Source organism: Phoca vitulina, unplaced genomic scaffold, assembly GCF_004348235.1.
Source record: "Phoca vitulina isolate PV1807 unplaced genomic scaffold, GSC_HSeal_1.0 scaffold25, whole genome shotgun sequence".
Classification (NCBI taxonomy): Eukaryota; Metazoa; Chordata; class Mammalia; order Carnivora; family Phocidae; genus Phoca; species Phoca vitulina.
In genome coordinates this window covers 38,321,545-38,334,274 of record NW_022589728.1, presented here as the reverse complement: position 1 = coordinate 38,334,274, position 12,730 = coordinate 38,321,545, and the positions used below count along the sequence as shown (strand labels likewise).

At 36.2% G+C, this 12,730-nt stretch overlaps 1 protein-coding gene across 1 annotated transcript in view; it reads right to left on the bottom strand.

The window, feature by feature from the left end:
• SLC26A7 (solute carrier family 26 member 7) overlaps positions 1-6,296 on the bottom strand; it is a 110,922-nt gene extending 104,626 nt beyond the window's left edge. Inside the window, exons 1-2 of the mRNA XM_032421684.1 lie at positions 6,179-6,296; positions 5,734-6,040 (exon numbers count right to left, since the gene is read on the bottom strand). Of these exons, the coding sequence (XP_032277575.1) occupies positions 5,734-5,926 (193 nt within the window). The 5' untranslated portion in view covers positions 5,927-6,040; positions 6,179-6,296. The remainder of the gene's footprint in view (positions 1-5,733; positions 6,041-6,178) is intronic.
• Between the last annotated feature and the right edge of the window lie 6,434 nt (positions 6,297-12,730).

Here is a 12,730-nt window from a genome sequence, read left to right as displayed (position 1 = left end):
GCAAAGAGTTACTAGCTTGTGGGCATATTTGTATAAGGATCAGGGCAAGTATCCTTTGGACTTACTTGGCAATATTTTGCTGACCTTGTTTCTGGAGAAGAGAAAAGTTACTCGCAGGAAGAAATAGTCTAAGGGGGGTAGGTTAAGAGATACGTAGTTAATGCTAGGATTCTGAATCCTCAAGGCTGAGACCATGCAGGGAAAAATTCCCAGACAAGCCTTTCATCTTCCCAAGGCAGTATGCTTCAGGAATTTCCACTTAGTGTTCCACATGTCCCTCAGCTGCCCTCAGGAGTGCAACGAAGCTCAGCTTCCACACATATGTTTCGGTGCCAGTAATACCACACATTCTGCATAATTATAAGGAATATCCATCTTTTGTCTGCGGCCCAAAACACTGTGGTTTGAACATCAGGCAACCCTATGGCAGCATAAAATTTTCATGGTTTAGGAACACAATTTCTAGGTGATCCCTTGGAATGCAAGGCAAAACATTCTCATATTCTTTCTCAGTGGATTAGCTTCTTACATGGCAAGTCATGCATTTTAGGGCTCCACCCTGTCTCAGTGCTTGAGTTTTCAGGTTGGAAACAAAGAAACTACTTCCCCTAAGTGTTTGCTCAGGCTAGAATGTGGGCCACGTACCCTAGAGGCCAGAGTCTTGTACTGCTTAGCTTGCCCACCATATTTGTGACATGTTTTAAGTCAATGACTGTCTCTACAATGTCGCTCATCTTCAAAATATCTTCTGTAGTGAGGTCCTACAAATTGTCAGTTAAAGGATATTGCAATAGATACAAACTCTAATGGCTTCTATAACTGATGGTAGTAATAGGAGCTTCCAGATTTATTATTAAATATTTTTTAAAATACAAATTGTTTCTAAGAAATACTAGAACATGCTGAAAGAGGGTCTAAGGTTTCTCTTCCTTTGAAACAAAGACATGAAGACACTTTTATTTACTTTGGGGAGGTGCAATCTCCCCCTTTAGCAGTCTGGCAAGCCTATGGACTTTTTAAAAAAATAATTAACAGAAAATACAAAGGATTATATAGAAATGAAGTCTATTGTAATACATTAATCCAGGTATGTAGACCGAAAGGTTCTATGGATCTAAGCTAAGAAACTAATCTTATGTAATCTCTCTGTAAAGGTTTTATTTAGGGGTGAGTTTGAGGCCTTTTGATAAAACATATTAGAAAGTGCCTTGGCAGGGGAAACAAATTCTGACATTCATAGGCCTGGGCAATTAACAGGAACACTAGCAGGAAGGGTGGCAATGCACAGGTGAGTGAGGAAGAGTGTGGCAAAATGCAAAGTGCATGTCCTATCTAAAGGGGGGAGCCTCTCTGAAGTCCAGCAGATTTTTGCCAAATGGGAATGTGGGCCCCCCGTATAGCCATGTATTCTCCCTTTTCAAGAGAAGCCAGGCATCTGGATTTATATATGAACTCTTCATATTTGTTGATGTTGGCCAGAGAAAAAATTAATTATCACTGTTTGGGGACAAAGGAAATCTATCTTTTACCAGATTTGTCTGGAGGGCTGCAAGTTTGTAACTTCAGGAAAGTAAGAGGAATTGGAAGAAATTAATTACTCATATTTATATATATATTTTTTACTATTAGTATCTCTGTTGTATTTATTCTGAAAATCTAAGAACTTAAATTTAATTTCCTTCCTCGAATGTCAACATGCTACTATGGAACAATCAGAGGCTGCAGAAGCTAAATTGTTTTTTATATTTCTAACAGATATTTATTGAAAACCTACTTCTATGCAACAGGGAATATACAAATTGGTAATAATATGAAGATTAGAACATTATCTTTGTTTCCAGAGCCTACAGACCAGTGTGGGAAGAGTTGTATCGAAATACTATAATACAATCTGTTAAGGCCTATCATAGAGATACTTAAAAAGTACAGAGGGAGTAGGAGGGAAAAAAAACATACATCTTCCCAGGAGACTGAGAGGGATTCTCAGAGGAGAGATCTCTTTGAGTAGACCTTAGTATCAAGGGGCCCAGATTATTAATGATCTAATAAATTATTCTGAAGAATTGGACTTTCATCCTAAAGGAAAGTGAGGATTGAAGATTTTTGAATAGGGAAGTGATATATTCAGATTTTTACAATCATTCTGACTGCAGTATAGAATACAGCCTACAGGAGGAGACAGGAGAGAAGGAAGGCCCACAGAATGATGACTGCAATAGTTCAGACAGTGAACTAGGGCCGCAGCAGGAGGCATGAGGAAGACTACCTGGATGGAAAGATAATCAGGGACTGGAAATAACAGAACCTAGGGGCTGATTGTGTGCTAGGGGGCTAAGTGGCAAAAGACAGGAAAGAGTTGGAAATGACTCTTGGGAGCCCCTGTGAGACGCAGTCTAGTCTAAGATGAGAGCATAGTCCCTGGAGCCTGACTACTTGAATGCAAATCCTAACTCTTTTGCTGTGTGACTTTAAGCAAGTGATTTATTCTCTCTGAACCTCAGCTTTGTACATAATGTCAAATATTCTTACAACAGTGTTTACATTCATGCCTGAAAATTACTGTTATTATTATTAATTATTATAATTCTGGTTAGGATGGTGGTGCTATTCAGGTTGTTTTCGAAGACTAAATGTTGCATTTGATGTTGCAAATGTGCAAATGTGCTTTTAGAAGGGCACATGTTGTAATGAGCACTGGGTGTTATATGCAACTAATGAATCATTGAACACTACACCAAAGACTAATTATGTACTATATGCTGTCTAACTGAACATAATTAAAAAAAAGAAGATTCCAGGTTTGCACAACTGAATATGTGGATCTCAGGTTAGAAGAAAGTTTCATTCGAAGGATGATGGTAGTTAAAAACCTCTTATGCCAATTAAATAGCCTCCAGCATTAGAGAAGAAGGCCAGGGTTTGAGCCTCCAGGACACGGATGCTTAATGGGTGGATAGCATAGAAGTCAAAATCTGCAGACTCACAAGAAGAGAAGGCCAGAGAGGTAGGAGGAGAAAAATGACAGAGCAATGTCTCAAAACCAAGACAAGAAAGTTTTAGAAAGAGTATAATCAATACAGAAAATGCTGTACATGAGTTAAATATGATGATAACTGACAATCATCTATATGTAACAATAGGGAAATCTTTAATAAAGTGATTTAAAATACATAATTTAAAATATCTGAAATATAGAATACATTCAAAAGTTAGTTTCCATTATTCTTAATTCTAATTGCATTTCTAGAGAGAGAAGAATGAAAAACTACTGGATTGAACCATACAACTGTTCATATTTATAGGTAGAAAATGTTGAATTCAACAATTGCATATAATTCAACTATGCTGAGTAACTGAAAAGCTGCTTCAAAGGTGTTTGTTTCTATTGCGTTATGATGCAAGAGCAAAAATTACCCCTTTCTTCTGATTTTCCTAAAGAAATAGGGCTGATAATGATTGCCTATATCCACATAAATAGAAGCTAATGATATCTAAATGCCGTTCTTACTCTATATTTTACGGTAGTTATTTCCCTCATCGTTCACCTTTGAGTCTAAAAACTCCAGGGATGAAACCTAAATGCAAAAGTAATTTGAAGGGAAGGATATTCATACCTGTCCCAAGAAATATCTCCTATTACCAGTAACATTGGTATAATGAAAAAATCTAGTTATCTTGGCAGTGTAGTGCATAAAGTATAAAATGTTAAAAGTGTTGGCTTTGGAATCAAGTCCTAACTCTACCACTTATCAGGTATGAGGTCCAGAGAAAATTACTTGCTTTTCTAAGCCTCCATTTTCTCATTTGGAAAACAGAGAAGAGACTGCTGTCTCTTGGGATTTTGTTAGGAAAAGGGAAGATAATGAATAGGGGGGTTTAGCACAGGGCCCCTTACAACAATGGTAATTTATTTATATTTCACTTTTTATCTCTCCATAGTGTGTAAGCCTGAGAAAGTTTGAGAGAATTGTCTTTAAAAGAATAGGTACTTTTAGGAGGCTTAGTCTTTTCATACATCAATGAAAACCCTGAAGTTCTTTCTAGCGGTGTAGCCTTGTCCAGTCACTGGTAGCTTTCCAAGAGAACCAGCAGCCAGATCCATAACTCCAAGACACAGGGCTGAGTAAGCTTTGTGCTTCTCCTCCATCAGGGGCTGGCCAATGTGTTTCTTTGTAACCAATGAAGTATATGACTCATAAAGCAAAATCCCTCAAAATCTACATCCAAATGAAAGCCGTACAATTAACTACCAGGGACTTATACATAAATACTATTGCTAACGGTGTATCACAGGCATCTTGATCACATCCCCAAATTTCCCTATTAACTTGGTATTTTACAGAGATGAAACTACAAATTGTTTTAAAAATACATTTCTCTTTCACTCTACATTAAATTAAAGCAAAATAAATTTATAAGCTATACTGAAACTATCTGGTGAAAAAGCCCTTGGAACTCAGTCACCTAAGGTTCAAAGTACATAGTAGTGTCTCATTTTGAATTTAAAATTGAATAAAAACATGGCTGAAAATGTCCTAACCTGTTATTTACTTTGTATTTTTATTAAAGATTACCATGCTTCACTATTGGCAAAATGGTCATTAAAAATGTAACATAAGACTATTCAGGGAAATAGAATCCCATAAAGTAAGATAATATTATGGATCTTAAAGTAAAGCCACCAGTGCAGATGTTCCTAATCATACTAAAAACACAAATACACAAACCAGTTTGTTCCAGCTACAGAATAATTCAATTAAAAGAGTGCTTATAATTTAACGGTATGAATAATAGCTCAAGCCAGGGATGTAGTTAAACTACAAAGAAATATAAATCTACAGAGTCTATGCCAAGGCAAGTGTTCCAAATTCTCAAGATTGAGAAATTGGTTCCTTTCTTTGCTACAGGTAGGAAATTATTACTTGAATTAGCAATAAATAAATAAATAAATAAAACAAAACACTAATAATAATACAACAAATGTACCTTTAAGGAAAACACATGTGCACACACACAGGCTCACACACATGTACGTACCACTTAATTCACAGCTTTCACCAACAGAAACACCTATCTGAATCCAGAATATCACTTAGAATCTGCTTTGGGAAAGTTAAACTCAGACTTCTCACCAGTTTAAATTTCTTATTGAGAAATAAATACAGTACGTAATGTGATACAGAATTAAATCAGCATGCACAGTAAAACATAAGCTCTAAGGACATACAGGATTCTCTTTGCAAATAATGATCTTGGCAAAGAGCCTCCTTTATGTACAGAAAGTTCTGTTCCTTGCTTATAGCAACTCTCAAGGCTACAACAGGTAATTGTGTGCTGCTAATTAGGTTTACAAAGGATACGTACAAGCCAGGAGATATTTTATAGCTTGATTCCATGAAAGTAAGAAACTATATCAGTAAGGTCAAGCTATAAAAACTCATTCTCCAACAATTACTGATCTTTTACTCTTATATAGTATGAATTTTAACATTGCAAATACATAATAATGCCATTCAAAAATTGGTTCAGTGCTTAATAGCTTTCAAAAATACATAAAAAAAGACAACTAAGAACGCCTGTTTATACAGATATTCAATGTGCTTATTTCCCCCAGAGTTAATCAACTATCCATTTCACAAGCTAAATTACAGGTCTTGGGTCCTAATACTCTTCCAAGAAAGCGAAGTGACATCTATTCTGCATAAAACAGGAAAATCAAATGCAGTACATTACCTTGTGTCACCTGTTGAACTGCCAACATTATGCCAGACATGGTGTCTGGAAGCAAATTTTCTTTCAGATTGTAATGTGGTGCCCATTCCAGAATAGGTAGACGCCTTCTACACCACTGTTTAAAGTCTTCGCAATGGGGGGTATGCATCTTGCTCCACAGCATGCCTTTCTTTTTCCTCTTTGCCCCTGTCATTTTTCAGATTCCCTCTTGTAGAAGTAAACTTCTTTAGACAAGGAAAAAAAATTGTTGTAGAACACCTCCTTTCAATGCCAGGCTCCAATTCGTCTGTGGTTTTCAGTGTCAAAGCTATACAGAAAATAAATCAATAAAGGAGAGAGAGAGAGGGAGAGAGAGATTAACAGAAGCACTTAAATATCTGCAGCCAGGCTGTATGCCTTATTATGGTGAAGCTAATTATTCTAGATAAAAGGTATAGGTTAAAACCTTGAATCCTTATCTGAACAAGACGGGGAAATGGTTCCTGTTAGTGTATTATTATTTTTCTGATCTTGGAAAAGTAATGGGTTCAGTGTTAAGCTGGTCTAGAGCTCTTTCGCCAGTAATTCCCCTTATATTCACTGTAGTCTTATGTTTTTGGCTCCAATCCCAATGGCTAATGAGGTAGTTCTGGGCGTGTGTTGGAAGTGGGCTGGGTTATGCTAATGCAACCAGGAAACTAGTCCAGTCTCTCCCCTACAAGCTGTGCAAAAACATAAAACTGCCAGAGGGGTCTATCGTGCAAAATATATTCAGACAATCTAGCTTTACTTTTTGAGGAAGTATATATTTTCATTATATCAGACGACTGCCAGTTCTACAAAATTCAGAAAAAGAAGAGGGTATTGCTAAATATCCTTATCTTTTTTTATTCCCTGGGAGATGAGCTTTTCATTCATACAGAAACATTCAGACAGCCACTGCCCAGTCAGAAAACGGAATAGCCAGTTCTCATAAACTGAAATTTCATCTCCTGGGCTGAGAAAATAAGATCACTATGAACAAATATTTGTGGCTACAGTTCTTCCCTGTCTCAGAAATTGTTCATTCAGTTTTCTCTATTTCTCCAAATAATCTAGTTCTCACACTCATGCTATTGTAACTGAATTTCTCAAGGAATAATGTATGGTTCAAACTATTGTTTGAAGTGTCCCCAAATTTTTTTGTGGTGCTGCCCTCTTTTCACATGACCTTTGGGGGGTTTCTCTTTTTTAGATATGGTGTTACATTTTATAATAGAACAGACAGGCTGTCAAAGATTTTTATTTTATGATTGTTTCCCTTACCCCAGAAGAAAAACCCTGCATTTATGAGCTGTGCCATTGGAATTCAACCAAAAAGCCAATATATTAACTAAAATTGTGAAGCCAAGAAAAAGAATATCATGTACAAGTTTGCTGCAGCCCCTTTAATATCAATTTATCCAGAGAGCAGAAATCTGGTTTCTGAAAGCCTTCAGAATAACAGAGTACTTGGAGCCCTTGGCTACATCCAAGGTCCTCTGCTGTACCTTTTGCCATTGTTTTTAAATTAAGGTGGAGAACTATTCTTTCAGCTTTCCAAAGATCCCATGGCTTTCTATCTGTACAAAAATAACTTTCTTTATAAATACAACAAATCCCACATATGTAGGGATGAAGGTACACTTCGTTCGTATGTATAGGATAGAATTTGCTTTGCATTTTCCAATTGTTTACATCATGTTAAGTTTACAAACTCTTCCTTAGCTTAGATTTTGAGTCCCATTAGAGACTGAGTCATAGTATTTTAACCCTATCCTTTGGTATGAAAGGTAAAACCACCAGATAAGTAAATCCACTCTTTTTTTTTTTTAAGATTTTATTTATTTATTTTTGAGAGAGAGAGAGCACTCACGGGAGTGAGGGGGGGCGAGGGAGGGGGCAGAGGGAGAAGCAGGCTCCCCACTGAGCAGGGAGCCCAAGGCAGGACTCAATCCCAGGACCCTGGCATCATGACCTGAGTCCAAGGCAGACGCCCAACCAACTGAGCCACCCAGGCACCCAGCAAATCCATTCTTAATAGTGATGATACATTGCTTTTCCTTCACAAACAGCAATCTTTAACTTTGTTTTATATACTACATTCAGTATATAAAACAAAGATATATATGTATGTATGTATTACTTCTATAATCAAAATCAACACTAAAGATATTTTTTCAAAACATATCCAGATCATAAATTCCAAATCTATACTGACAAACTTAAAAAAAAAGCTTGACTGAAGTCACCAAGCAACAGCTATGATTTGTGTAATTTCAATCATTTTTAAAAAAAAAAAAATGTTTATAACAAAGAATTCACATGAATGGACTTTTAGAATTGAAGATGAATCTGTATATAAGTACCTAAATATATTAGTACCAGCAAATGTTCTAAAACATCCTAAGACCAGGAAGGAGGAGAAATTAGTTTGATAAAATAGTTCTGTTGTATTTCAATCAAAAAACTCTTAAAAAATACAATAAATCTTTCCAAAAAATCTTTGTTTAGGTATAAATCTGGAATTCCAATATCCAGACTTTTTTCCAATTTGATATGCTTGCACATTATTTAAAACATGGCAACATCTCACTCCAAAGCATGGAATCACTCCTATTTATAATCAACAATACCAAAAAATCCTATGAAGAAATTTATTCACACCCACAAGATTCTCAGAGTACTTTGATCCAGCCTGTAAAATTCAAAAAGACTAAATATATTTATTCAAAAGTTTCAATGACTAAAATTAGCTTAAAGTTCAGTACTATGTATCATCTATATGAGACATCTCTTCCCAAATGTCCAGGCAACACTTATACAATAAAAAGATGACCATATGTTCCACCTCCTATGCAGAATGACAGAAAAATTCTTCTTCTTAAAATAATATTTTGATTACATCCCTGACATGTTTGAACTTCCAGTGACGTCCAATATCAAAGTTAAACTCATTAGCACAAACATGTTACCCTACTCCACTCCCCTACCCACCTCTGACTAGCTTCTCATCAACTCCATTTAATTAAGTATTTATTGAACAACTATTTGCTAGATTCTGTGTGACGTGCTATAGAAGTAGAGTAGGGTGGTGGGGGTGGGCAGACTGTCTCCACTTTCTGGGAGTTAACATTTAATGAAGGAAATAGAAAATGTATAACTAACTAACTCAAAGCAGAATGGGATAAATTAATAAAAGTTCACACAAGAAATGTTATGGTTGCCCAGAGAAGGGAGAATTGCATTCCCACTGAGAAGAAAGGTTTCCCACCTTACTTAGACCTTCTGTTCCAGCAGATAAGTATACTCATGGTTTGCTGCACATTACTTGACTCTTTAGTAGATCTCTCTACTGATTTCCCTTGTTCCATGGTCTTTTTCCTCATCCAAGCAGTTTACTCAATACTACCTCTCCATGAAGCCTTCCCTGGCTTCCCCATAGTTTTGTTCATACTATACACCCAACACCCAAGTAGCCCTGAAGCAATTCATGGGTATACAGCTGTCACATTTTCACACATTTTCATTGTATTTCTTCTTTGAAATCTATTTCATTTGATTTTATTCAGTTTGGCTCATGAGACTGTAAATTCCTTGTGAGTAGGGATTATTCACATAACTTGTTTTGTCTCTTTTCCTTAGGATCTAATAGAAAGCTCGGCATACATAGGACCCACTCAAAAAAGTATTAACATATGAATGTCCCTACTCCTGAAAGTATGCAAGAATTATTTAGTCTGTCTCAACCTGGTTTCCAGGCTGTGATGTTAAATTAGGAAAGTAGGTATAGAGAAAAAGAAAGTTAAGAGAATGGGAAAGAGATTTCATTTTTACTTGCTCAACTTCTCCCTATTCTCTTACAATCTAAGGAAAGTTCTATCCTTTTCAATACAATTCCTTTTTCTTGTATTAAAGAGTCTAGAGAATGGAAGAAGGAAAAACTAGATAGTAAATGGAGGAGAAAGGGAGGAGACAAAACAAAGATAGAAAACCTCATGCGGGGCGCCTGTGTGGCTCAGTCGTTAAGTGTCTGCCTTCGGCTCAGGTCATGATCCCAGGGTCCTGGGATCGAGCCCCGCATCGGTCTCCCTGCTCTGCGGGAGGCCTGCTTCTCCCTCTCCCACTCCCCTGCTTGTGTTCCCTCTCTCGCTGTGTCTCTCTCTGTCAAATAAATAAATTAAAAAATCTTTAAAAAAAAAAGAAAACCTCATGCACTGGGGTTTCAGAGAGAGTTTTGGAGGGTTAGACTGTGAGAGCCTCTGAAAAAAATGTGAAGTACAAGGAAATTGAGTCAGGCTCAAATGAGGAATGAGCCTTTTAAAAAATGTTGTACAGGTTATAAATTGCACCACATTCAATGGTTTTTGAGAGACACTAGTAAAGATTGAAAATCTTGGGTTACTTTTGATTGTGGCATTATGCTTCTTTGAATGTGATCTATTTGAAGACTGGGACACATTATTCTTGGAAATATAGACTCATAAATTTCAGAGAGCATCACTCCAAACTCATGCCTACTTCAAGAAGTTGATCTACAGTATTTCTAACAAGAGGACACTACAAAAGGTTCCCATCTGAGAAGGAAAGTAGAGGCTGTGAAACTAAGGCCATGTTCTGCTCACTAAGCCATGTAACTGGCCTGGGGATACATCCACACAAAGGAAGCAACTCCCATTAAGTCATCTACCAGGAAGGGTATCTTTTCCTCATTCACCCAAAATTTATATAGGCTGGTACAGCCCTGAATCCAACCACTGTTTTAATTCCTCTAATGACTAAAATTAACAGGCTTTCCAATTTTTAGACATTCTAATTGTTAAACATCTTTTCCCAATTATTGTGCCAAGATCTGCTACTGAAAATGTTCATTCTTTAGTATTTATCCTAATCCTTGTGATACTAAACAACCCATCAGCTTTAGAACTAATTCATTTAGTTCTATCCCAAATAAGCTCTGGGTTTTTTGGGGGGGTTTTGTTTCTTTTTTTTTTTTTTTTTTTGGTTGTTTTGTTTTGTTTTGTTTGGTGCTCTTCATTTCAGAAATACTTTTAGATTTAAATGTTTAAATGCGGATGCATACATATAAGTCAATTACAGTCCTGAACAGTACAATTAATATTTTATTCATGACAGACAAACCACTATAGTAGAGTGAGCGAAATCCTGTGCTCTCAGTGCTGATTGCTAACATGCCTTACTTTGCCTTCTTTGGATTAAATAGCACTTCCCAGTCTGTTTCTTTACCATGTTTTTTTCTTTCTGCCATTTTTTTGTGTTCTGTGACTTGTTTTGACTTATAATGGGAACCAAAAAGAGATAGCTGTGGTGAAATAAAAAGATACCCAGGGGGAAAAAAAATCAAATGTGCATTCCACAATTATCCAAGGCATTTTCAAATACAAGGGGAAGAAGAAAGAAAGAGACAGAGAGAGAAAAAGAGGGAGGAAGGTATTATGGACTACATGCTTATGTCCCTCCAATATTCTTATGTTGAAACCTTAACAGTAAATGGAACAGTATTAGGAGGTGAGAACTTTGGAAAATGATTAGGTTCATATGAGGTCATGAGGGTAGAGACTCCATGATAAAATCAGGGTCCTTACAAGGAGGAAAAGAGACGAGAATTCTTTCTCTCAGCTATGTAGGATACAGTGAGAAGGTGGCTGTCTAAAAGCCAGGAAGAGAGCCCTCACCAAACATCTAATCTTTGGGTGCCTTGTTCTTAGACTTCCCAGACTCCAGAATTGTGAGAAATAAATGTTTGTTATTTAAGCCACACAGTCCATGGTATTTCTGTTATAGCATTCTGAGCTGAAAAAGAAAGAATGGAAGGATGGAGGGAAGGAAAGAAGGGAGGAAGGAAGGAAAAAGGAAAGAAAGAAACAGTAAAAATAGTAGTTCATTCAGAATTAGTAAAAGCCTTTTTTCATTTCCGACCAACAATTGTTACACAATAAGTGAAATATACTATGGCTGGGGACATATAATGATTTAAGATTTGAAAACACCAAAAGAGGGAATTACCCAGTACGGTACTAGAAATCCACCCTTCTAAGGGTTCCATGATAATGAATTTATAACCACTGCTTCAGCTGTCCTATTTCTAAGAACATTAAGCCCCTATAACCACTGCTTTAGCTCTCCTATTTCTAAGAACATTAACATTATACATGTTAAAGGAAATATGCGTAAATTGGAAGATTGTGATTGTGCTTATGTATCCTCATTTTCCAGCTACATGTCCTAAGTACCTTCAGTTATTGGCATAGATTGCAATTCTTTGAATTATTTAGACCATTTAAATTTATATGATTATTGATATGGTTGGGTTTAAATCCACCATTTTGCTATTTATTTTATACTTATTCCATCAGCTCTTTATTTTCCCTCTCTTATTACCATCTTCTGGATTATTTTCTATGATTCTATTTTATTTCATTTGTTGTTTTATTTGCTATAAAACTCTTAATCTGTTGATCACTTTAGGGCTTATATTGCACATCTTTAACTTATCAAAGTCTATCTTCAAGTGATAGCATATCACTTCACATTTAGTATAAGGACCTTACAACTATACACTTCCACTTTCCTTTATGCTATTATTGTCATAGATTTAAATCTACATTATTACTTTCTGTCTTAAAGTTGCTTAACTTTTAAAGACAGTTAAATAATTTAAAAATTCTATTATATTTACCCATGAAGTTATCATTCCATCGGTCTTCATTTTTCCTTGGATAGTTCCAGATTTTCATCTGGTATTATTCTTCTGCCTAAAGTACTTCCTTTAGCATATCTTCTTGTGCAGATTGCTAAATAAATTCTTTCAGGTTTTATATATCTGAAAAAGGTTTTATTTTGACTTTTTAAAAGATTTTATTTATTTATTTATTTGAGGGAGGGAGAGAGAGAGTGCATGCACAAAAGAGTGGGGAGGGGCAGAGGTACAAGCAGACTCCCTGCTGAGCAGGAAGCCTGACTCAGGGCTCTATCTCAG